At 35.9% G+C, this 23,053-nt stretch overlaps 1 protein-coding gene across 7 annotated transcripts in view; it reads right to left on the bottom strand.

Annotated features, from left to right (window-relative positions):
- Positions 1–2,071: 2,071 nt before the first annotated feature.
- Positions 2,072–23,053, bottom strand: part of PIK3C3 (phosphatidylinositol 3-kinase catalytic subunit type 3) — a 155,027-nt gene continuing 134,045 nt past the window's right edge. For 5 of the 7 annotated variants that reach the window (XM_073790674.1, XM_019930360.3, XM_019930361.3 and 2 more), the window contains 4 exons: positions 20,212–20,380; positions 14,014–14,104; positions 9,534–9,659; positions 2,072–2,704 (listed from right to left, as the gene is read on the bottom strand). In XM_073790674.1, coding sequence (XP_073646775.1) covers positions 2,690–2,704; positions 9,534–9,659; positions 14,014–14,104; positions 20,212–20,380 — 401 coding nt within the window. In that variant the 3' untranslated portion in view covers positions 2,072–2,689. Of the gene's footprint in view, positions 2,705–9,533; positions 9,660–14,013; positions 14,105–20,211; positions 20,381–23,053 lie in introns of those variants that run through there. The other 2 variants (XM_073790676.1, XM_073790678.1) reach the window with 1 other exon arrangement.

The following is a 23,053-nucleotide window of genomic DNA, read 5'->3' as shown; positions in this document are numbered from 1 at the left end:
GATGATTCACTTGCCTTAAAGTTCTGGAAAATGGGGAGACAATTCTCCATCAGGACTGCTATACAGAATAGTGATATAATGCATATGAAGCAATTAGCATAATCCTGATATGTAATAGTAAGCCCTTATAAATAATGTTGACTATTATTATTATAATATATACCCAAAACATAAAACAAATGAGCTGGGGAACATACAACCCTAGTATATGGAGAATAACATACAACCCTAGTATATGGAGAATAACAAAAATCAGGTTGTATCAACCCCTTATTTAGGGATGTGAACCACACTTTACTTTTTTCTGGTAGCCCCACTCACAGTGGCTGCTATCCACACTTTCTTTCCCTAACTCAGAAATACCACTCTGAATACTATAGTACACTCATAATTTTTAATTAAAGCACTGTGTCCTCACAAACACTTTCTTCAAACTCAAAGCAAGCATTGTGCTTGAAACACTGTAAAACTTGCCAAAGAATCTGAATGGCAATGATAGTAAAGGAAAATACAGACTACGTTATAAAAAACAATGGCATTTGGGGAAAATAGTAAGAGCACAGAGGTTGCTGTGAGCAATAGAAATTGAAACTGATGAATCATTTTTCTTTCTGATGTAGGCTCACCACCCAGAGCCAAAATACTTTGCAAAACCAAAGCCGCTATCTATCTTCGGTCAATACATGTCTTCCTTCCTAGAAAGCTCTATCTCCCTCATAATCCCTACCAAGTTTGCATGGACTACAAGGTTACTCATGATCAACCCTCCTTACTAGTTGTCAGTGTTTGCCATTATACAATTTCATACTAGTCCAAAAAATATAGAGCATGTAATATAAATATACATGTTACTATCTATGCAAAATGTTATGGATTTTATAAAGATAATTAAAATGACCCAGTTTGCCCTATAGTTAATTCAAACAGGGGTCAGCAGATTATGGCCTGAGGGTCAAATCTGGCCATGCCATTTGTTTACATGTTGTCTATGACTGTTTTACTCATAAAGCAGAGTTCAGTTGTTGTGACCAGGATCATATGCTTTCCAAAGCTGAAGATACTTACTATCTTGGCCCTTTAGAGAAAAGGGCCAACCTCTGTAACTATAACAAAACTACCCACTAAGTGTCAATTAAAAAGCTACAAATAAAGAATTAAAAGAGTTCAGAAAGTTGGAGTGGTCACTTTCAGCAACGCCATTTTGAGAACTTTTTGGTACCAATAGAAATAGGACTAAAAGAATAAGAATGCAGATCGGTTATAAACTTCTAGGCAACAAAAAATGATGGAAATATGTGAAGCAAAGAAAAAGCAAGAGAGGATGAAGCTTGCCAATTAGGTTAATCATTATTCTCTTACGATAATTTGCAAAGGCCTTTTCATCTTTACCATTTTTCTAATCTGATGTATGTTTTATACAAGTCACATTCCATATGCTTCTAAGATATCTCTTAATTATATGCTTGCTTTCCAGCTGGGAACCCCACCCCAACAAGGCAGACTCACAGATATGAATTTGGTGACAAACATTATAATTAATGACATTCTCTGAAACTCTGCCTAAATTTAACCTTCTTAATCTTTTCTGTCATTTGATATTAAATATTTATTCAGCACCAGAAGAATGAGATATTATTTATCTTCCAAAACAAAATCACATGACCTTGCAACACATTAATTTGCAAAGATTATTACTGTGCTGCTCTTTTCGTTTGTGTTTGTTCCTTTTCCCTAAAGTTCCATGATGCAAAAAAGCTAGATGGATTAGTAGGACTTCTAGTCTTAAAAGACCAAAAATTATTTTGCTTTAATCAGAAAGGATATATTACATTAACAGGTCTAGGGGAGCTATTTTTAGAAGCTCTTGAAAACTAAGTTTTCATTACAAAAAAAAAATTATTGCAGAAAGACAATTTATGCTTACATGTAAAAATATTTTAGGCTCAATATGAAAAGCTGCTGCCATATTACCTTTTGGCCAATTATTCAGATAGCCACATTTTTATAACCTGCTTTATGTACTTAAAACCTAAGAGAAATGTGAACCACAAAAAAAATAAGAAACAAAATACAGTATTTGTAAAAAAAAATGACTATCTTATTTGAAATATATACAATTCTCAACGTATAAATGAATAGGCCATAAAGTGTAAAACTTTAAGTGTTATAGGTTAGGACAAAAAATTAAAAAATAAAAAATGTAGGGGGAGAGGAGAAGGAAGAAGAGAGAAAGGGAACAAGGGAGGGAGAGACAAACAACCAACCAAAACTAAGACAGTCCAGATTCATATAACTGCTCATCTGATGTGAAAAGATGAAGAAAAAAATGGACTTTCAAACTTGAAGACTAAAATGTTTTACTATGTCAACATGAAATTCCTTCAGAGCTCTCATAATATGTACGTAGTTCTGGAACAAAATTTTTACTTCTTAGCTTATTAACAATGTGTACATTTGAAAATAAATATATACAATATATCAGAACAAACCCTTCAGGACCATATTTAAGCAAGGACAACCAAGGAAACAGAATTCAGGCATTTAGGATGCCTGTAACATTTAGGATATATGGTATTTTGAAGACTAATATTCTCTTCCTTGCTCGTTAGCCTGAAGTCTTCGTTATACACATGTTGTTTCTAAAGTAGTTTCCTTACAGAGACAAGCATCTTGATGGGCCAAACCAATTTCATTTTCTCCAGTACTACAAAAATTAAAAACAAAGAAACAGAAAATAATTAGCTTCACTGTTCACAAAGAAAGAGAAACAAGTTTATAGTTCTAAAAACTGCTTAGAAAGAGACATATAATTCTTTAATAGAAAAAAAAAAACCCAAAACACCCTCAGGTAATTCCAGTCCTTAATTTTTTTAAAAAAAAGTCTATTAAAAAAAAAAAGGTGAAATTATTACTTTACTACATGTCATGAAGAGGATTTAAATTAACTACAATGTACAGGATTCCTAAGACTTGGCTTAAAAATCAGTTTATATGAGCAAATATTTGGGAGAGGGAATGTTTGCTAACTGTAAGCTCAAGATGATCTCATTATTACACGGCAGACAAATCTAGCACTAGGAAGGCAAAAATTCCACTGAATTCTGCAGTGACAGATGATTAATATTTTGAGTAGTGAGCTTAGTTCTTGGTATGACATTTTTAGAGACTGTGAAAATGTATAATTTATTCCAGAGTGCAGCCAATGCACAATACAGAGTACAGAAATGGTCTGGAAAAAAAAAAATCAAAGGAAGCAGTCCTGAAAGAATAAGAAAGGCCCAGTCAAGAGTTGTTTTGGGGCCAATACATTAATAGTGTTCAATATTAAAATATCAAGTTAAAATAAAAGATATCAACATTTTTAACACCTATTTTGTGCTAGGCACCCTCACAATTATCTCAAAGTAATGTACAACAGTTAAAGGTTGTTGTCTTTAACATGTACAATCACCCACTCTCTCAGTAAGAACAACTCTGGGCACCTTTTTGGGGTGAGTCATCCACACCTCATGTGCCCTCTGATTCAGTCAAATATATGCTGGCTTATCTTGGAGGAATTAAGAATGCTTTTTATGGGTCACAAAACTTTGTTTCTATGAACTTCACCTCATTATTACTCTGAAAGAAAACGGGAAGGAAAAAGAACCGTGCTGACAAGTGGGTTTGTGTATGTATGTGCACATGCATGTATATGCTTATAAATGTGAAAGATGCTGACTGATTTTAATCTATATAATTTAAAGTGGCAATTCTAGAAAGAATATGGTAAGATTTATTTTTAATGCTAATAAAAGGAATGTAATTTATAATTTAAGAAGCTATTTAAGTATTTTCTTAAAGGTAGTATCAGAGAAAATAAACTTCTCAAATGGTCCTTGGCACTTACATAAAATCACATACATTTATTTGGTACTATGTACCAGGAACAGTTCAGCTTCTATGGGAGACCCCAAGTTACTTTAAGACAAAATGCTTATATAAAGAAACAGTTATTTACCCCTACCCGCAACCCCTCCCCTGCACACACCTGAAAGTTAGACAAATGGGTGGGGACTCATTCTAGGCAAAGAAAAAGGTGTACTACTTGGGGAAGTAGGGATATTGGGTATAGGAAGTGTCATGGGGTAGCTCATCAGGGTTACAAAGAAGGTTCTTTTAGAAGGCTGGTAGAAGATGATGAAAGTTGAAAATGCAGATTAAAGGCAAACTGCGAAAGTTCCTCACTGACATGCTAGGAAGTCTAAATACCCTGGAAACAAAGAAAAACCACACCTATGTATCCACACCTGTGTATACGTATGTTTGTATGCGAGAAAAATGCTGCTACTAAACAGATGGTCTCTAAGAGATTTCATAAATATTTCAAAGTGTCTGTACCTATGGGGGAAAAAATTAGTAACACTATGTAGTAGAGCCAGCCCAAAATATTCCACTCCCTTCACATTTAAAGAACTTACATAAAAGTTCGATATAACAGAGGGGAGGGAAAACAATAGTTAGTATTACAAATAAACTTACTAAAGCCGATAATGAACCGAACAGGCAAATCTTACCATGGAGTGCATTCAAGTGTCTGAAAACTTTCCTTAGAAAAGATAAGGAAATTAAATTTGTACTGATGAAAAATAAACTGTAGGGAATTTTAGCTGAAAGTTATGGAGCATTCTGCTGAGTGCTGCTATTACGATAACTAATCTTAAAACCTTAAAACATTTGTAATGTACCAAGTGCCTATATTATAGTTTATAACATCATAGGTTTTAACATAGTTATGCAGCAGTACTGACTGCAGTGCAACAAGAGAGAACATGTGAGTCGATAAAATTCAAGACTGGGTTTTGGCCAATGTACAAGATAAAGATAAGTGATATCCCATATTTATCATATTTATCAGGGATTAACTGTTCCCAATAACTCCTTTTTATGTCATACACTATTGGCTGTCTGCATGGATTTTTTTTCTTTTGATGCTCAGATGAAAGATTAAAGAGAGAAAATTAAAAGATCATTTTTAAAATTTACAAGTCTATTTTTAAAACTCACCACTCACCACATAATCTATTCATACCTAATAAATTAAGACATAGATGTAAATTGAGAAAAACATTATTTAGAAACTACTGTCTATTTCTACAATCCAGGGTTTGAGTTTGAATCTGGACTTTTTCACCTGTTCACCTTGAGACCTTGGGCAAGTTATTTAACCTATCTAAGCCTCAGCTTTCTCATCTGTAAACAAGCCTAGTGATACATTTACTCTACAGGTATGAGGATTAAAGGAGGTACTGAAGAGAAAAGTTTACATAATTTCTGGCACATTTAAGTGTTCAATAGGCTGCTATTATTGCTACTATTGTGTTTTTGTTGTTGTTCTTCTTCTTATTCCTTACAGGATAACTCAAATATATTAGGGCTAGATCTGGCACACAAAATGATAAAAAATAGTTTTGTATGATATACTGGTGTTATTTATTTAAGCCACGTATCTGGGAATCATCTGACTCTTTAGAAAAATATTTACTAAATTAAAAATCACTTTGTTTTAGAACTGAAGAATTTCTATTTGGTCACATAATTCAATACTTTTAAGTTTTGATCAATGAAATATTTTACATTGCTCTTCTTTATTCCTAATGGTAAAATAAGATCCATATAATGTAAAATCAGAAATGATGCTCTAGTCTCTTCTCCTTAGGGCATCTTTTGCATCCATGCCTTCTTAAAGTAGATGAGAGTAGAACAGTTACAGTGGAAACATCCTACACTGGGTTTAAGAACTAAGATCAGTACCTAAAGGTAAAACAGAATATAAATAAACAAAATTACTCAAGAAAAGCCCTTCAGAAGGCAACATACTGGAGTCATTTCTCAAAGAGTCCAAAATAGGAAGCTTTCCCCTCAGCACTGATGCAAAAAACCTATTTCTTTGTTTGAACAGTAGATGGGGCAGATGGCTTGTACTGAGGCCATGTTGTACAAAAAAAAATGAGAACCCTCAATATTGGAATGACATTCAGCATTGTAAGAAGTTACGTTATGGCAGGAACGTCGGATCTGAAACACTTCGGAGGGAGTCCCTGACACATTTACTAGACACATGGGAAATATCAGGCATAAGGAACACACTGTTTTCCTCCTTTCACTGTTGTTTTTATTAACCCCCTCAAGTGTAAGAGTGTGTGTGTATAGCTGGCTTCTCTTAAGTTAAAGGTGCACAGATGGGACTGCACATTCATGTGACCCTCCACTCGGACCTGTGGTCCTCCTCCTTGAACATCCAGGGGCTAAGGAAGGGTCCTTGCCAGATGGATGACAGTGATCTTTGTTCTTAGTATCCTGAGCTGGGACTTAGGTAAAATTTCTGAATGCAATCTGTTCTTACTTTTTAACATTTAGTGTGCAAAAAAATATATATTTCTAACCCTAATCTATAAAGATTCATTTAATTAGATTTAATATGTATTAAGATTAATGAAAATCACATCCCCTTTCTCCAAACTTCTACCATCAATCAGTGAAGAGAGACAGGAAAAAGCAGAAACTGGAAAGGAATGGGCTGCAATGTGAGAGATTTCCATTGAAAGGCATAGTTTTAGAGCAGGAAGTGATCCAAACTAAGTGACCTCCACCTTTCTGCTGGGAAGAAGAGTTCTGATGATGCAATTTCAAAGACAATGACCCAAATAAAAGTGTTTTTCAGTGGAAAATTTCTACCACTAATAGGTGGGTGTTGCTAGGCAACAAATATTGCAATGTTTAATCTCTACCCTTACTAGCAATTGGCGTGATGGAATAAAATAAGCCTTTTCAGCATTTCAACATAATAGTTGTATCTGGCAATTTTTTAGTCATTTTAAAGAATACTTCTTTTATGTAGAAAGAACTTTTGTTAGCATGTATCTGTCTACCTCCATTTTCTAAAAACTGGGTTCTATAATCCATAATGATTAACAGGAATACACTAAAATTAGCGTAACTCAATTAGCAAAATGCATCCTTATAATAAATGCTATGAGTGACAAAAAACAGATGTTGATCATCAAAATTTGAGTGTGCATGTGATTTATTAGTATCAATATTTAGAAAATGTATATTTAGGAATGTGAATTTCGAAGGGAAAATAAACTTCCTCAGAGATTAGTTAAGAAACAAGTATGCATCTATAATTTTATAATTTGAAAAGACTTATGTGAAATTAAGACCTCATTTAGTATCTCTGGTACCCTTCAATGCCTAAGCAAGTTCCAATTAAATTTAATATTCTTATGTTACTCTTTTTTTTTTTTTTTTTTTTTTAAGTACGCGGGCCCCTCACTGTTGTGGCCTCTCCCGTTGCGGACGCGCAGGCTCAGCGGCCATGGCTCACGGGCCCAGCTGCTCTGCGGCATGTGGGATCTTCCCAGACCAGGGCACGAACCCGTGTCCCCTGCATCGGCAGGCGGACTCTCAACCACTGCGCCACCAGGGAAGCCCTCTTATGTTACTCTTATGTTGATATTGTTTTAGTTGTACAAAAGTATGAGCAGAGATGACATATTTAAAGAAACCTAAGAGCATGGATATTTTCAGGTTAACTTCTTGGGATAAACAATATGGGAGTCTTGTTAATCACTATGTTGTACACCTGAAACTTATATAACATTGTAAATCAACTATACCTCAGTAGAAAATAAAAAAGAATATGGGATTCTGATAAAGAAGACTCGAGTTCGGCAAACTACAAAGTAATCTAGATTATCATTGGTTGGATATGGGGGGTCAAAAGATCTGGGTTCAAGCCTTGATTCTGTGCCTTGTTAGACACATGAAGTTGGTTAAGTCATTATACATCTCTGGGTCTTTTTCCCTTACAGCTCTAAAATATTCTGCTGTGCTATATGCTGATCCAGATCTGCCATTAGCTAGCTTGGTGGCTCTGACAAGTCACTTACTTACTATCTGAGTCACAGTTTACTCTCTTGAGAAGTGACTATGATTAATGACATGTGAATCAAACCTTGAGTTGGCACTTATAATAAAATATGACTCAGACTGGTGTTCAGAGAGAAGAAACATGTTTTGTTCAGAGAGAGAAAGAGTATCAGCTAACATTTACAGGAAAAAAATTCCCTTATGCTCATTAGATATTTCTTAAGTGTTTAAAGGCACTGTGTTTCTGGGTCACTGATATACATCCCATCCTTTAAGAAGTTTGCATTTTAGGAGTTATAAGGTAAGTATCCAAATATCTGTAATAGAAAACAAAATATAAGTTCAACTTATAATAAAAGTACAAAGTACTATTAATATTCAGAGGAAGATGAATCAGAGTGGCATTAAGAATAGATCTTGGAAGGACAGACTGGATTTTAGCAAGCAGGAGTTTACAGATGATTCATTATTAAGAAGATGGATATTCTGGGCTGAAGAAATAGAACAGCAAAGTAGCCAGAGAAATGGAAGAGGATAAAAATATTGAGAGAAAGAGAGTATTAGGAAAATAGCTTAGAAAGAAGTTTAGAACACAGCAGTCTGGAAGGCCTTGAGTTCCTAGAGATTGGATGTCACTTTTAGGCACTAGGGAAACACTTTTCACATTTAAATTTAAAACAAAACAAAACAAAACCCAGTGTAAAACAGTACTTTGTGAAGATATATCTAATTGAAATATTTAGCATAATAAAGATAAGAATGCTGCAAGAAAAAAAAATACTAAAACAGAGAGAACAGTTATGAAGGATTTTAGTTACCAAAGGTATCATAAAGTGAAAAACAACTGGGTTAAAATGTCTATAATGGGAAAATGACAGAAAACGATGATTTAAAAAATGCTTAAAGAAACTCGCAAGACTTGGTAACATTCTGTATACTGAGTGAGGGAGAAGTTAAAACAGACAAGCTTTGAGCTTGGGTTATTTGTAAAATTATTATTAACTGAATGTGTAAAGTCAGGAAGGAGTTTACAAGGAGAGGAGTGAGAGGATGTGGGAGAGGAAAGCGGCCTAATTTTTCTGTTTGCTGATCACTTCCAGCATCAACCTCATTATGAAGTTTAAAACTAAAACAGTTTTCAAATCTGAGGTTTATCATCAAAAAGTCTTCCCTCAAACATTTATAGGAAAGAGTCTGCTAACCAAAAGTCTACAAATAGATCTGTATGTGCTACACATCGCTTTTCTCAGCTTCTAAACTCCTTTCCTAGCACTTCACAGTTTACCAAAATCCAACGAATGTCCAAGTCTCACTTGTCAAGGCCTCTGCTAGACCCAAGATTATTCTCAAGAAGGGTTTATAGTCACCACTGACTAAAAAGGACAGATACACCTATGCTGACACTCCACAATTTAGTTACTAAGAACATTTCAGTGGGATGTTTTAGTGCATGTTACTAGTGCATCGAACACTTTCACATTGGCAGGTTGGTGAGATGTCAAGAAGGCTTGACCAAAAAAAACAGAAAAGATGTCATTGGCAGGGAAAGGTATGGTTCTGTGAGGATTCTAGGGTAGTACACGGAGAAGCTGAGATGAACACACTGCCCTCAGAGAACTTACCTGGGCGAACTTGTGAATCTGCTCTACCACCGCGGCAAACAGAGCATGGACACTTTCATCAATCAGACTCTGCATGTAGTGCACTGCCTCTTCATCAGACAGGTCTAGACGAAATTTATCCTGAACCTACAAGGTCACAGTCTTATTAGCTTTCGAATAAAGAAAAACACACATTTCGAAAAGACAAGAACAAACAGATATAGATATTATTACAATGAACTATTCTATGCCAAAGAAATGATTCATAACCTGTAAGGAGTTCTGAATACTATTCTCTTGAATGTGGAACTTTACTTTTTGCTATATGCTCTTTATATCACCCTATCTTTGTTGGTTGTAAATATTTCTGCAGAAAAAAATTAACAAAGTGAATAGAAAATATAATTCTGTTAGACCCTGCAAATTTAAAAAGAGACAAAAATTGTTCTTTTAACTCAAAGGTGTGCTTTAGTATTTGCATTTCAAAGCTAGAATTATAAGATTTAAATTGTGACATAATAATTATTAACAATCCCCTTCACTTTATGAAATGGATATAGCAAGGTAAGCTTATATTACTATTCTCCCTCACCTTCTCTGCCTACACAAGAACAGGAACTATGTCAATTGCTGGCAAAATGAACTAAACTAGATCTTCTAAAATGTCCCCTTTCCTATAGGAGTTCCCTGTACTTCTGCAAAGAACTACTTCAACTGGCCTATAATTTCCAAAGACAGAGGACTTTTTTATTGTTTCATATTAAAACATACAGTTGATTCTCAATAGCAATAAGTACTAGAAAACTTAGTAGAGATATATATCAGAATAGTTCCCTAAAACACAAAAGCCAATGTTACTGAATGACTACTTTGTGCTAAACACTGTGCAAAGCACTTTACATGCAGTATTTCACTCAACTCTCAGATGGCTCTGAGGTAGATAATATCTCCATCTATAAGATGCAGAAACTGAGACACAGAATTTATGCAGCCAATCCAGGGACCTTTAACTGATGATAAGTGGCTTGCACTTCCAGACAATTGCATCCTACTGCACTAACCATTGTACTAACTCCTTTCTCCTCTTATAAATAACCCATATATATTTCTGAAAAGACAGGCTAGGAGAAAATGGGATTTCCAAGTGGATTAAAAAGTGGTCCACATTTAGTATTTCCTTTTAAGTATAGAGTTTAACTACTATAAAACCAGGAAGAAGAAAGGGCAGACAATATGACAACCCATGGCCCTGCTCAGTGCTCTTTTCTCTTCACTGCACTGGAAGTATACCAGCTGATCCGACAGCCCTCAGCCTCAGGATAGAGGAGGTAAAAGAGAGGTTAATATAATAAGTGAAGGACAATTTGGTGGAGGGAGACCTAAAAGTATACTTTCAATCAACTCTCTCTCCCATTTCTGGGTCCCAGTTAAAGAGTTTAATCCATTATATTCCTTGATTTCTACTTAGAGAGGTCACGTCTGACAATTTTGGAACTATTTTTTAAGAACGTCAAAAAACTGTAGGGCAGGAGAATCAAAATAAAACTTTAACCCAATTTATCAAAACTTGCATACTTACATAAGTACTTAAATTACAAACAGAAGATATGTATTTAGCATATAAAGAAAATGTTATTTGCCAAATATGAAGATATTCTCTTTTATAACAAAGAAGGTTAACAACATATAAATGGTTGATCTGTTTTCGTATATACTGACTTATGTTAGGCTACTTGTTATTGTCCCCTAAGTCACCTCTGTGACTTTCACCTTTCCAGAATTTCCCCCCTGACTTCTTGGCTATCCCTACCAGCTCCAAACCCTCTCCTTTCATACCTCATTAGTAAGGCTGCACTCAAAACAATCTGGAGAGTGCCTTTAAGCAAAAGGATACACACTTGTAAATCTCAGCCTCTGCACTGTCTTTCAAAGGTAGATAAGATGCCCTTTGTTTAAAATATCGTGAGAATTTCCAAAATGTGATGCAGAGACACAAAGTGAGCAAATGTTGTTGGAAAAATGGCACCAACAGACTTGCTCAACACAGAGTTGCTACAACCTTCAAAATCTGTAAGAAACGCAATTATCTATGAAGCACCATAAAATGAGTAGACAGTTTAAAAAGAAGTAAAAAGAAATTGATATATATGTACTAAAATATGTTAGAAAAAAGGAAAATATTGTTGAACTTTGTTATGATTAAATAATTTGAATAATATGTACTTCTCTGAAGACTTCAGCCTCAAATGTGCTACTCTGTTTCTTTAGCTGGCTTTCATTCATGAGATCAATGCAAAAATTTTCTAGGTAGTAAGACTTCAAAGTAATGCCAGCAAGTGTTATTTCACAAAGTATTAAAACCTATTTCTACTTCTTAAAAAAGCCAAACAATATGAAACATAAATTTTAGTCTATTGCAGCATAACTTTCCAATATTATTATTACTTTAAAGTCAAGTTTATGTTGCAATTGGTTACTTCACATTCTTGATAAAACAGTAGCAAGCAAATAAATCTTTATGGAATACCCTTTTGGGTAAAAATATGGTAAAATACTTTTTGTTCAAGGTTCACTTAATTGAAACTAGAATAAACAGCTAGGGAGTAAACAGTGTAAAGAAAAATGACTAAGGTACATGCTTTTCTTCCCCATAAATTAATTGCTTCATGTGTTAAAGGATGATGCCATAAAGAGAGCTGGTAACAAATTAAACAATAAAATCATGATTCTCTAAAAGAGAAGCAAAAGTTGAAACAAAAGAACAGTAACTATATAACTGGCAGAAGAAACTGGAAGACTCCGTTTGACAAATACTGTTAGAACTTTCATAAATGACTTCTGAACACAAGTGAAGTCAGGCAACAGTGAACATATGACAGAGATAGATGGGTTTAAAATAAACAGCAAAAACAGATCCTGAAAACAGCAAAGCAAAAAAAAAAGGCAACAACATTTGAAATCTGGTGCAGTCATCAACTTTAGCTAAGAAAACGTTCATCAACCATGTTTCTTGATGGATGAGCTTAAATTGACAAAAAATAACCCAGGCCAAAACCTAGTGTGATAAGTAGTCCATTGCCTAGTTTGGGGGTGGGGGGTGCTGAAACAGTGCTTCCTGGATAATAATAAATGAAATCTTAATAAGAACATAATTTCCTTAAATCGTTAAGCAATAAAATATTTACATTAAAATCCCTCTCATTGCTTGCCAATGACTCATAAAATTAGGTAAAAGAGATTAGCTTCATTCATGTTTGCAATGATGTAAATATTTTTGTATCCCCCAAATCCATGTTGAAACACTAATGCCCAATGTGATAGTATTAGGAGGTGGATCCTTTGGGAGGTGTTTAGGTCATGAGGGTGGAACCCTCATGAATGGGATTAGTGCTCTTATAAAAGAGATCCCACAGAGCTTCCTAGTGCCTTCCACTCTATGAAGATGCAACAAGTTTTCGACCCAAAAAGGGCCTTAACTTGACCATTCTGGCACCCTGATCTAGAACTTCTAGCCTCCAGAAGCATGAGAAATAAATTTCTGTTGTTTACAAGCCATGCAGTCTCTTGTATTTTGTTATATATAGCAGCCCAAATGGACCAAGACAATGTTGAAACCACAGAGGTACCTTTCTAATAATGCTCAGAGTCAATTACATCAGAACTTAGGGATTTTGGTGCCAATTATTAATTTAACCACCAGGGCAATTCCATCTATGAGACTGTTTTAATTTTAGTAATTTTATACCTCTGTAAGTTAAAAAACTACACTAACTTTGAAGTTCAGTATTAATAACCACACTGATATTTAAGATCATTTTATGTTACCTTGGATAAATAAAGTACACTACATACATCCCTCTCAATTAATCAGAGAGTAAGAAATTAATTTGAATAAAAATCTTCAAATCTGTTACCCTTCCTCCCATCTCCTGCTGCAACTCAGGGTACGATTGTTCTGAATAACTGCTCATCTACGTGATGGCTTTCCTTCATTCTTCTCTTTGCAGGTTAAGTTAAGGCAGGTCTCTATTCTCCTGACACAGTAAGAAACCCCTGTAAGCAAGGGTATGAATGGGAAGGATAAAGAATGGCTGTTTGCTTCTGCTTCTCCATACTATTACAATATTTTGTTTCTGAGTCTGGGCTTAGTAGGCTTAGTCTGGGAGTACCAGGAATCAGGTATCCCAGTAGGAATATTAAAGAGAAGCTAAACTTTCAGGACAAAGAGCAAGGGCTGTGATAGTAAGCTTCCCTCTCCTGGTGTAGTGACCTATTCATGTGACTGTGGGTACAAACAGGCAAGGGGATAAAACTTGTTGCAGAGGACTTGAGAGGCTGTCATATTCTGGAATGTGAAACAAAAATATACACAAGGTCTCTTTCTTAATTCATGTTACTTAAGAGTCTAGGGGTCAGGACAAGGGGAAATGGGTTGTTAAAACCCTGTTATTTTTTACATATGAAAAGTAGACTATGATATCTGAGGATGTATAAAAATTACCTTTTTCACAGTCTTATCTGGTTCAAGAGCAATATCTGGAATGTTTGCATCCACCATCAAGGAAAACAAGTTCAAAATAAGATTAGAATACCTAAAGGAGAGTGGGAAAGAAAAATAAATAGCAATGTGTTAGAATTTTGCCATTCTTTCTCATATTAAGAGCACTCCTAGAAGTAGTGCTTTATAATGATTACTATTACTCCTATGGAAAATAGAATGTGAGCTTATTCACCAGCTGTCTCAATGAAAAGCAAGCCTTGAAAACATATCTTATTCTAAGGTCTTGATATAATGCCATTTCTAGGTCCCCCACTAGGGAACACACTTTTGGAGTAACCATCTAATAATGACAGTTTTTCATTCTTTAGTAAGTATATTCTTTTTAGAAGGGATCTAAGGGGAATCTGCTTTATACCATTAATTAGCATTACTAAGCAATGAAGATCTGTCTTTGCTCAATGCTGACAAGAATCTGCTACCTTAAGACTACCTCAGTATGTCATGGGTAAATGAGTCAAAGGGAAATAGTGTGAGTTCACTAATCATTCATAAATATCCTCTAGGGACACTAATCCCACCATCTTCGAAAATATAATGACTGGCCTGGATATAAGCAACCCTAAACAGAGGAGAAAATAGCTTGTACTCTTCTACACTAAATATGTGCAAGATATCTAAATAACTTCACCTTTGGAGTATGCTGGCCCCTGTAGGAACTAAAGGTTTATCCTCATCAATCATCAAACTTTTCATCCTCCTCCAAACAAGAATAAAGAATGTTACTATTCCAAATCTCATTTCCAGGAGTGCAGCCATGTGGGGAAAGGTATCATTAAGTGTACACTGGGTGCAATCCACCTCCTGCTCCAGAACACTCTCCCCTTGGACAGTTATGCCCTGAGCGGCCCTGCAGCACTGTAGTGATAAAAGGAGGTCCAGGTTTGACTTTGGGGATGGATGTAAGTGAAGAAAGCTTTGGTTTTAGGCAATGAAGGTTTCTAGCTGGTCTTGGTAGAAGTGTCAACACAAGTGCCTTGCATTGTCTTCTCGAGTGGATGGAAGTCAGGACTTTAGGTTATGCAGAACCTTTATTCCAGCCATCTACTTATCCATAATATAAAAAAGTACATAAAAACTAATACTTGAACTGTAATGAAAATAGAACTTGTAGACAAAAATGACTAGCCATATGAACCTCAAATTACCTATTTCATCATTTTTGAATTTTATATTACCCATGAAAATCAGGCACTATAATGAAAAAATTCTACCTTGATATAATCTTCTAATCAAATTAGGCCCTAACTCAATTATACTCTTTTAAAAAAAGTATGATAATAGCTAAACAGCTTGAACTTATAGTTTTAAAAGTTACTGATTTCCTTGTGGGAACTGATAAAAACCATGTCACAGCTTATTCCATTTCTACCCACATAATAATTTTATTCATTCAACCAACACATATTTATTGAGTACTCACTCTAAACACTGTTCTAGGCACTATGGGTATAGTGGTGAACTGAACAAACAAGGTCTCTACATACTCATGAAGCTTACATTCTGGAGGAGGGTGGGGACTCACACAATAAACTGACAAAGAAGATAATTTCATGAGTACTTGACTGACAAAAGATTTTTAAAAATAAAGAAAAAACAGCAAAATGGGTCAGAGACTGATGGGGTGGGGAGAAAAGTCATCTTAGGGAGGTATGATGTTATTCTAACGGTACTGAAATAAATGAGTTTAAAGAGTAGAGTGACATACTCAGATATGCATTTTGTAAAAGCCCACACTGGCTATCTTGTGGGGAATAAGAATGGAGGAAGGGAAACTATTTTACAGATGTCCAGGTGGAAAATAAATAATATGGACATTATCAGGCTATATTTTGGAGATGGACTGGATATCACTTGCTTCAAGATGCCTTCAATAAAGGGGAGAACAGAGAACCTGAATGTCACCAAGGATTTAGCCTACATGGGGAACTATGGTTATTTATCAAAATTAAAAAAAAAAAATGAATGAAAGAAGAACAGGATTTGGGGCAGGGAATCAAGAGTTCCATTTTAGACACATATTGAGTTTGAGATCCCTACTACATTCTTAGTAGAGATGTCAAATAGGCAGTTAGACATATTTCAGAGGAGATAATAGGGCTGGTGGTAATAGTTTGGAATCATCAGCATTTGGATCCTATTTAAAGTCACAAGTCTAGATGTAAATGCTTAAGGAGAGAGTTTAGGGGAAAAAGATCCAGAACTCTTTATACTGATATGGAACTTGTAGATAGTTTAATATATAGAGGTCAGGAAGAAGAGGGAAGGTACCAGCAAAGAAGCAGGAGTGACCAGTAAGGCAAAAAGAAAATAGAGGAGTAGGTTACACCAAATAAAAGAAATGTTTTTAGGAACAAAGACATGGTCAACTGTGTCAAAGCTTCTAGGAAGCAAAAGTGGCCACTGGATTTGGTATAGGTAATTGTTTATTTTGATAAAATTAGTTTCAATAGCAGAGTAGGACTGGAAGACTTACTGGCGAAACCTGAAGGAAGAAAGGAGGCTAGTAAGTGAAAAGTGGGGGATCAAGATTTTGGAGAGGTAAATTTACTACTGATGAGAGGGAGTGGCCAAGGTTGGCTTTACATGAGGAGGACACAGCCCCGAGAGGGGTCCGGTCATGGCTGGACCATTTATGCAGATGTTGAAGTCACAGAAGCAGGCCTGAAGAAGAAGACAAAATTTTCAATGAATGAAAATGACAGGGAAATAGGCAGTTGATGGTCAGCAGTAGGTAATTCATCTGATTTCACGGTGTGTGTCTAGGCTTTCCTTCTTTAAGAAGGCAATGGGAAGAAATGGTTCGGAAGTGGCATTAGGGAGCAAAAAGGGCACCAGGCCGTTCTCTAAGCTCTGTGGTATGTAGGAAATGGAAATAGAGAAAAGGGTCCACTGAGAAGGCTTGTAAGGACTGGTGTCAGTAGGATACAACCAACTGCTACATATTATGTTACGAAAAAATATTCTTTCAATGAACCCTTAATTATTCATACTCTGTTTTGTTGACTATATAGGGTTTGTCCCAACCTTACCATAGGGGGATCTCAGGAATCTACCACAAGGTAACACAGGGAGAGGAATACAAGGTTCAGTTTTGAAAGGGATATTTCAAAGTATATCCCATACCTGGCTGCCCATTAAATTCATTTGGGAAGCTTCTTTGAAAATACCAATGACTGGGCCAAATCCCAGACCAATTAAATCTGATGGGGCTCAGAACTGTTTTGGTCCCCCCTTAGCCCACAAAGAACCCCAGGTGATTTTAACGGTCAGCCAGGATCTATGTTAAAATGTCTGCCTTTATGGAAGCATGTGTGTTCCTTTTGTAAAAGGCAAATATTAATGTTTTCTCCATTATCTGCTGGTATACATATAACCACCCATGCTTCTATTATTATGGCAAAGGGAAACAATGTAAATAAATATAAAATGGAATATTCTATAAGAAGCTTAAACATCCAATTACTTTGTGGATAACCTGTCACTACCTTAACTGTATTAATCTTTTACATCTGTTGCCATTAACCTGCATTTTCCATTTAAGACAGAACCAGTTACACAAAACAGAAATTATATATTAGTCATTCAAATGCTATCCAGAAAAACAGAAAGGTTACCAGAAATCTTTAAAGCCATTATCAAAAGAAAATATAAGGTTAAGTTTAAAAAAATGATAGAGTGGGCAAAGTGGGCAAAACCAAGTCTAAACAAAGATGTAAGGATGGATGTGATATAAATTAGATTTTTAAAAAGGAGTAGGTTAAGTACAGAGTTCAAGGAAAATGAACTCTTTCTCATACCCATGTTTATGCCAACCACCATGCTACTCACTGGGTATACAAAGATGGTCTAAATTTTTCAGTAAAAACCTTCAATACTAAGAATAAAAAGCATTAACTACAACAAGTGAGGTTCTTAACAGCATTTCAGACATCTTGTTTCCCCTACAATCTATCCATTTTGCATGCAACAAATATCAGAGTAGAATCCTATAAAAATATTTATTTAACAAGTGTACTACTTCTAGAAGGGAAAACAATGAGATTAATGATGAAAAGTAGTGTGATCAATAGATTCACTGCTGTTTGGTGACTAGGCAAACATCCTCTAAGACAATGTAAGAACTTTGCTTGATACAGCAAAATGCATTCCAAATTTCAATATTTTTACTGAAAAGTTTAGGCCCTCTTTGTATCATCAGTGTCTAGCATGGTGTTTGGCATAAACATGGATTAAGAGAAGTTATGTTTTCCTTGAACACTTAATATTTAAAATGTTTTAGCATTACTAAAGAGTTGCCATAAGAGTATTCAAAAAATAAATTTTCTAATTTATTATTGGTATAACAGTGTATTTTGTTATATGAAAATCACACCATAAAGTGTGTTCCGGCACCTGTACAAGTAACATTCATAACTTAATTCAAAAGGGACTGCTCTGTTTGTGGTCCACAGTTTATTCAATGATTTCTTGTTGATCAGCAATCAACAAAAACCATGAAAAGAACACAGTTGGTCACACCTAAAAACTCTAATAATAAGTGTGTCAAATATCCTTACCTCCAAACAAATTTTTGGCTATCTGGTTAATTCTTATGTCCTAAGAGAAATTTTTACTAACTGAACCATATTCTAAAATACAACATTAAAAAATAAATGTTTATCAAAATATTAGGGTCTAGCTAATCTTAACAGTGAAATTTTTGAAAATAAAAAAGTAAAACAATTTTCATGAAGACTTAACATAAAGTGAGGTAGATTAATCTCTTTATGATTTTTCTTAGTAGTGAGGAAAGTTAACTTTTGGCTCTGTACTAATAATCTGCCTATTTTCTCATTTTGCTGAATTGCTACTAATCCATTATCAATGACAGTTTATAAGACACATTGTTTTCTTTCTGCTTTCAATAAGATAGAGCACCTTTGACATTTCTCTAGTTATCATTGCATATCATCTTGTCTGCCTCCTCATTGAGATCACCATAGTTTCATCTAGCTTTCTGTAGGCTCTATTTTAAATTAAAAATCCTAGGTATTAAAGTGGAATTTTCATCTCTGAAAGTGCTTCTGCATCCAGACACCCATCTTCTCATTATTCCTTTAGCATTTCTGGAGAGTAAAACTGAGCCACTCTACCACTCATAGGATAATAATGCAGCTGTTTGTAAAATGTACGTTAAAGTTTGTGACCTGCGGTCGAGACTGAGTTAACAGTGAAGGCCTATTGAGCCACTGCAAAGATGAAACCTTATTAATATAAGACAGCCATTCACCTGGGACCAGTAGTATCAATATCACCAGGGAACATGGCCTCACTCCAGATGTGATGCAGAACTGTTCGTACAAATACTGAAGGTTCTTATTCAACATACATATACTGTCTATAAGCTGAGGTTACAAAGACAGAAAAGACAGGGCCCACATGCATAGGCAACTCACTTCTACTGGTTACATATTCACCTGGAAGAGCATACAGGTGTCTCCTGAGCTGGGATTTTTCTGGTGGACTAAGAATATTCATTTTGCATAGTTAAGTTGAAAATGGAGTTAGAATAAAATGATCCATTATTTTTGACTAACCATCAGAGCCATGTCCTGAATTTAACAAACATGACTTTTAATTTATCTTTTTCCTGATGATATATGATGTCCAGTCCTAAGTAAATTTGGATGAAGGAAGCAGAGATACAGTGGCCTTAGAGAAAAAGGGATAGAGAAAAAAATCAACATTTTTTTTAAGCAGAATGACTGATGACGTGCTGAAGAGAGACAAAATCATATGTAACGTTTATTCTTCAACTGTTTCGGAATGCTCCAAACTAAGGTTGATAAAGGTGCTAAAAAATAAAAATTACTTGACTAATCACTCCAAGTGAGCTAAATGCTTCATTCTTGTGTAATGCTAGCTTCCCACCTGGTGGGATTTAGCAGTCAAATAATTAGTGAGAAAGCAAGAAACTGTCTTTTTCCTTTGATATCAGACTGTTTATCAAAATAGTTATCAAATGTACATTAAAAAATACTGCTGCCTGTGTCATTTTAAAAAGAGTGATGCTAAAGAATGTATACATTTGAACAAATATTTTTCTTGCTCTGTGAAATCAATTTACCAAAATTCTCTATGTCAAGCAAATCAACTTACCTTCGAAGGTGGAGAAAAGCTGTGTAACACTGTTTTCGGAACTCTTGGTACTGTTCGCTCTGTGTGCCCCCCATTCCTTCCACCATTTCTTTATTCAGCTTCATAGGAGGAGGAAGAGGCTTTGGATCCCGACCCAAAATATATCCAAAGTCTATGTGGAAGAGTTTGCCTGGATGTTGATAAAAAACTCATTTGTTTCCAGAATTTTATATTAAGGAACTGGGAAATAGATATGTCATATAATTGGTAAAGCAGTGTCTCTTCATAAAGAATATTAGTTCATGATGAAGTCTATTAAATTGTCTGATCCTGTATCCACAGGCTAGGGAGTGGCCTTCAGAGCATATTTTATTTCCCTTCAGTTCACATTCATTCTGATGAAACTATACTTAAAATCATCCCACAGTAATATTTTAAAATTTAAATCCTACTTTTAGATCTCCAGAACCAAAGATAGCTAAAGGCTGGACAACTTTTAAAGGTATTAGTAGAAATTAGTATCTTGTAGCAAATTTCTTATGCTAAAGGAAGATCACTTCTTTAAGTATTCCTGAGATGAATCCTTCCTTTAACTTATCACTATTCTCCCCACCTTCAAAAACATCCCCCCAAATTTCAAATTATATTGTTAGCTTCATTTGAATCATTTCGAACTAATCTGTGTTACTCATTAGCTGCAGACTAGGAAACCAAGCACAGTATTCACCTCTGTCAAGGGCTGAATACAGCTATAGTGCCCAAGAAGACAAACCCTTGAGCAGTCATCTAAACTCGTAGGTCACATATGTAAGAATGTGACTGATCAATCACCTTAGAGAATGATTCACCACTGAAATCATAAAGCATCTTTTGATTTACAAGTAGGTATAAAGTAGGCATACATTATAACACTAAAAGTAACACCCTGGATTCTACAATCTAAGTACCACCAAGGCAAGGACTTATGCATTTTGTATATTGATGTTTCCCCAGCCTCAGAATAGTTTCTAGCACATACTAAGCAATCATTGTTGAATGAAGAAATGGACTCCCTCTTGCAAGAACACCAGAATCACAACTAGCTACTGGACAATCATAAGCAGGAAGACACTGGAACAAACCAAAAAAGATACCCCATATCCAAAGACAAAGGAGAAGCCACAGTGAGACGGTAGGAGGGGTGTAATCACAGTAAAATCAAATCCCATAACTGGTGGGTGGGTGACTCACAGACTGGAGAACACTTATACCACATAAGTCCACCCACTGGAGTGAAGGTTCGGAGCCCCACATCAGGCTTCCCAACCTGGGGGTCCGGCAATGGGAGGAGGAATTCTTAGAGAATCAGACTTTGAAGTCTAGTGGGATTTGACTGCAGGACTTCGACAGGACTGGGGGAAACAGAGACTGCACTTTTGGAGGGCACACACAAAGTAGTGTGTGCATCAGGGCCCAGGGGAAGGAGCAGTGACCCTGGGGAGACTGAACCAGACCTACCTGCTAGTGTTGGAGGGTCTCCTGCAGAGGCGGGGGTGGCTGTGGCTCACCATGGGGACAAGGACACTGGCAGCAGAAGTTTTTGGAAGTACTCCTTGGCATGAGCCCTCCCAGAGTCCGCCATTAGCACCACAAAAGAACCCAGGTAGGCTCCAGTGTTGGGTCGCCTCAGGCCAAACAACCAACAGGGAGGGAACCCAGGCCCACCCATCAGCAGAAAAGTAGATTAAAGTTTTACTGAGCTCTGCCCACCAGAACAACAGTCAGCTCTACCCACCACCAGTTCCTCCCATCAACCATCCTAGATAGCCTCATCCACCAGAGGGCAGACAGCTGAAGCAACAAGAACTACAATCTTGCAGCTGGTGGAACAAAAACCACATTCACAGTAAGACAGACAAGATGAAAAGGCAGAGGGCTATGTACCAGATGAAGGAACAAGATAAAACCCAAGAAAAACAACTAAATGAAATGGATAGGTAACCTACCAGAAAAAGAATTCAGAATAATGACAGTGAAGATGATCCAGGACCTTGGAAAAAGGATGGAGGCAAAGATCGAGAAGATGCAAGAAATGTTTAACAAAAACCTAGAAGAACTAAGGAACAAACAGAGATGAACAACACAATAACTAAAATGAAAACTACACTAGAAGGAATCAATAGAATAACTGAGGCAGAAGAACAGATAAGTGACTTGGAAGACAGAACGGGAGAATTCACTGTTGTGGAACAGAATAAAGAAAAAGAATGAAAAGAAATGAAAACAGCCTAAGAGACCTCTGGGACAACATTAAACACAACAATATTCACATTATAAGGGTCCCAGAAGGAGAAGAGAGAGAGAAAGGACCAGAAAAAATATTTATAGAGATTATAGTCAAAAACTTCCCTAACATGGGAAAGGAAATGGCCACCCAAGTTCAGGAAGGGCAGAGAGTCCCATACAGGATAACCCCAAGGAGAAACACACTGAGACACATAGTAATCACATTGGCAAAAATTAAAGACAAAGGAAAATTATTGAAAGCAGCAAGAGAAAAACGACAAATAACATACAAGGGAACTCCCATAAGGTTAACAGCTGATTTATCAGCAGAAACTCTACAAGCCAGAAGGGAGTGGCATGGTATACGTTAATGAAAGGGAAGAATCTACACCAAGATTACTCTACCAGCAAGGATCTCATTCAGATTCGATGGAGAAATCAAAAGCTTTACAGGCAAGCAAAAGCTAAGAGAATTCAGCACCACCAAACCAGCTCTATAACAAATGCTAACGGAACTTCTCTAAGTGGGAAACACAAGAGAAGAAAAGGACCTACAAAACAATTAAGAAAATGGTAATAGGAACATACATATCGATAA

Source organism: Tursiops truncatus, chromosome 13 (assembly GCF_011762595.2).
Source record: "Tursiops truncatus isolate mTurTru1 chromosome 13, mTurTru1.mat.Y, whole genome shotgun sequence".
In the NCBI taxonomy this organism is placed as follows: Eukaryota; Metazoa; Chordata; class Mammalia; order Artiodactyla; family Delphinidae; genus Tursiops; species Tursiops truncatus.
The sequence above is the reverse complement of the archived record's forward strand: the minus strand, read 5'-3'. Positions and strand labels throughout refer to the sequence as shown.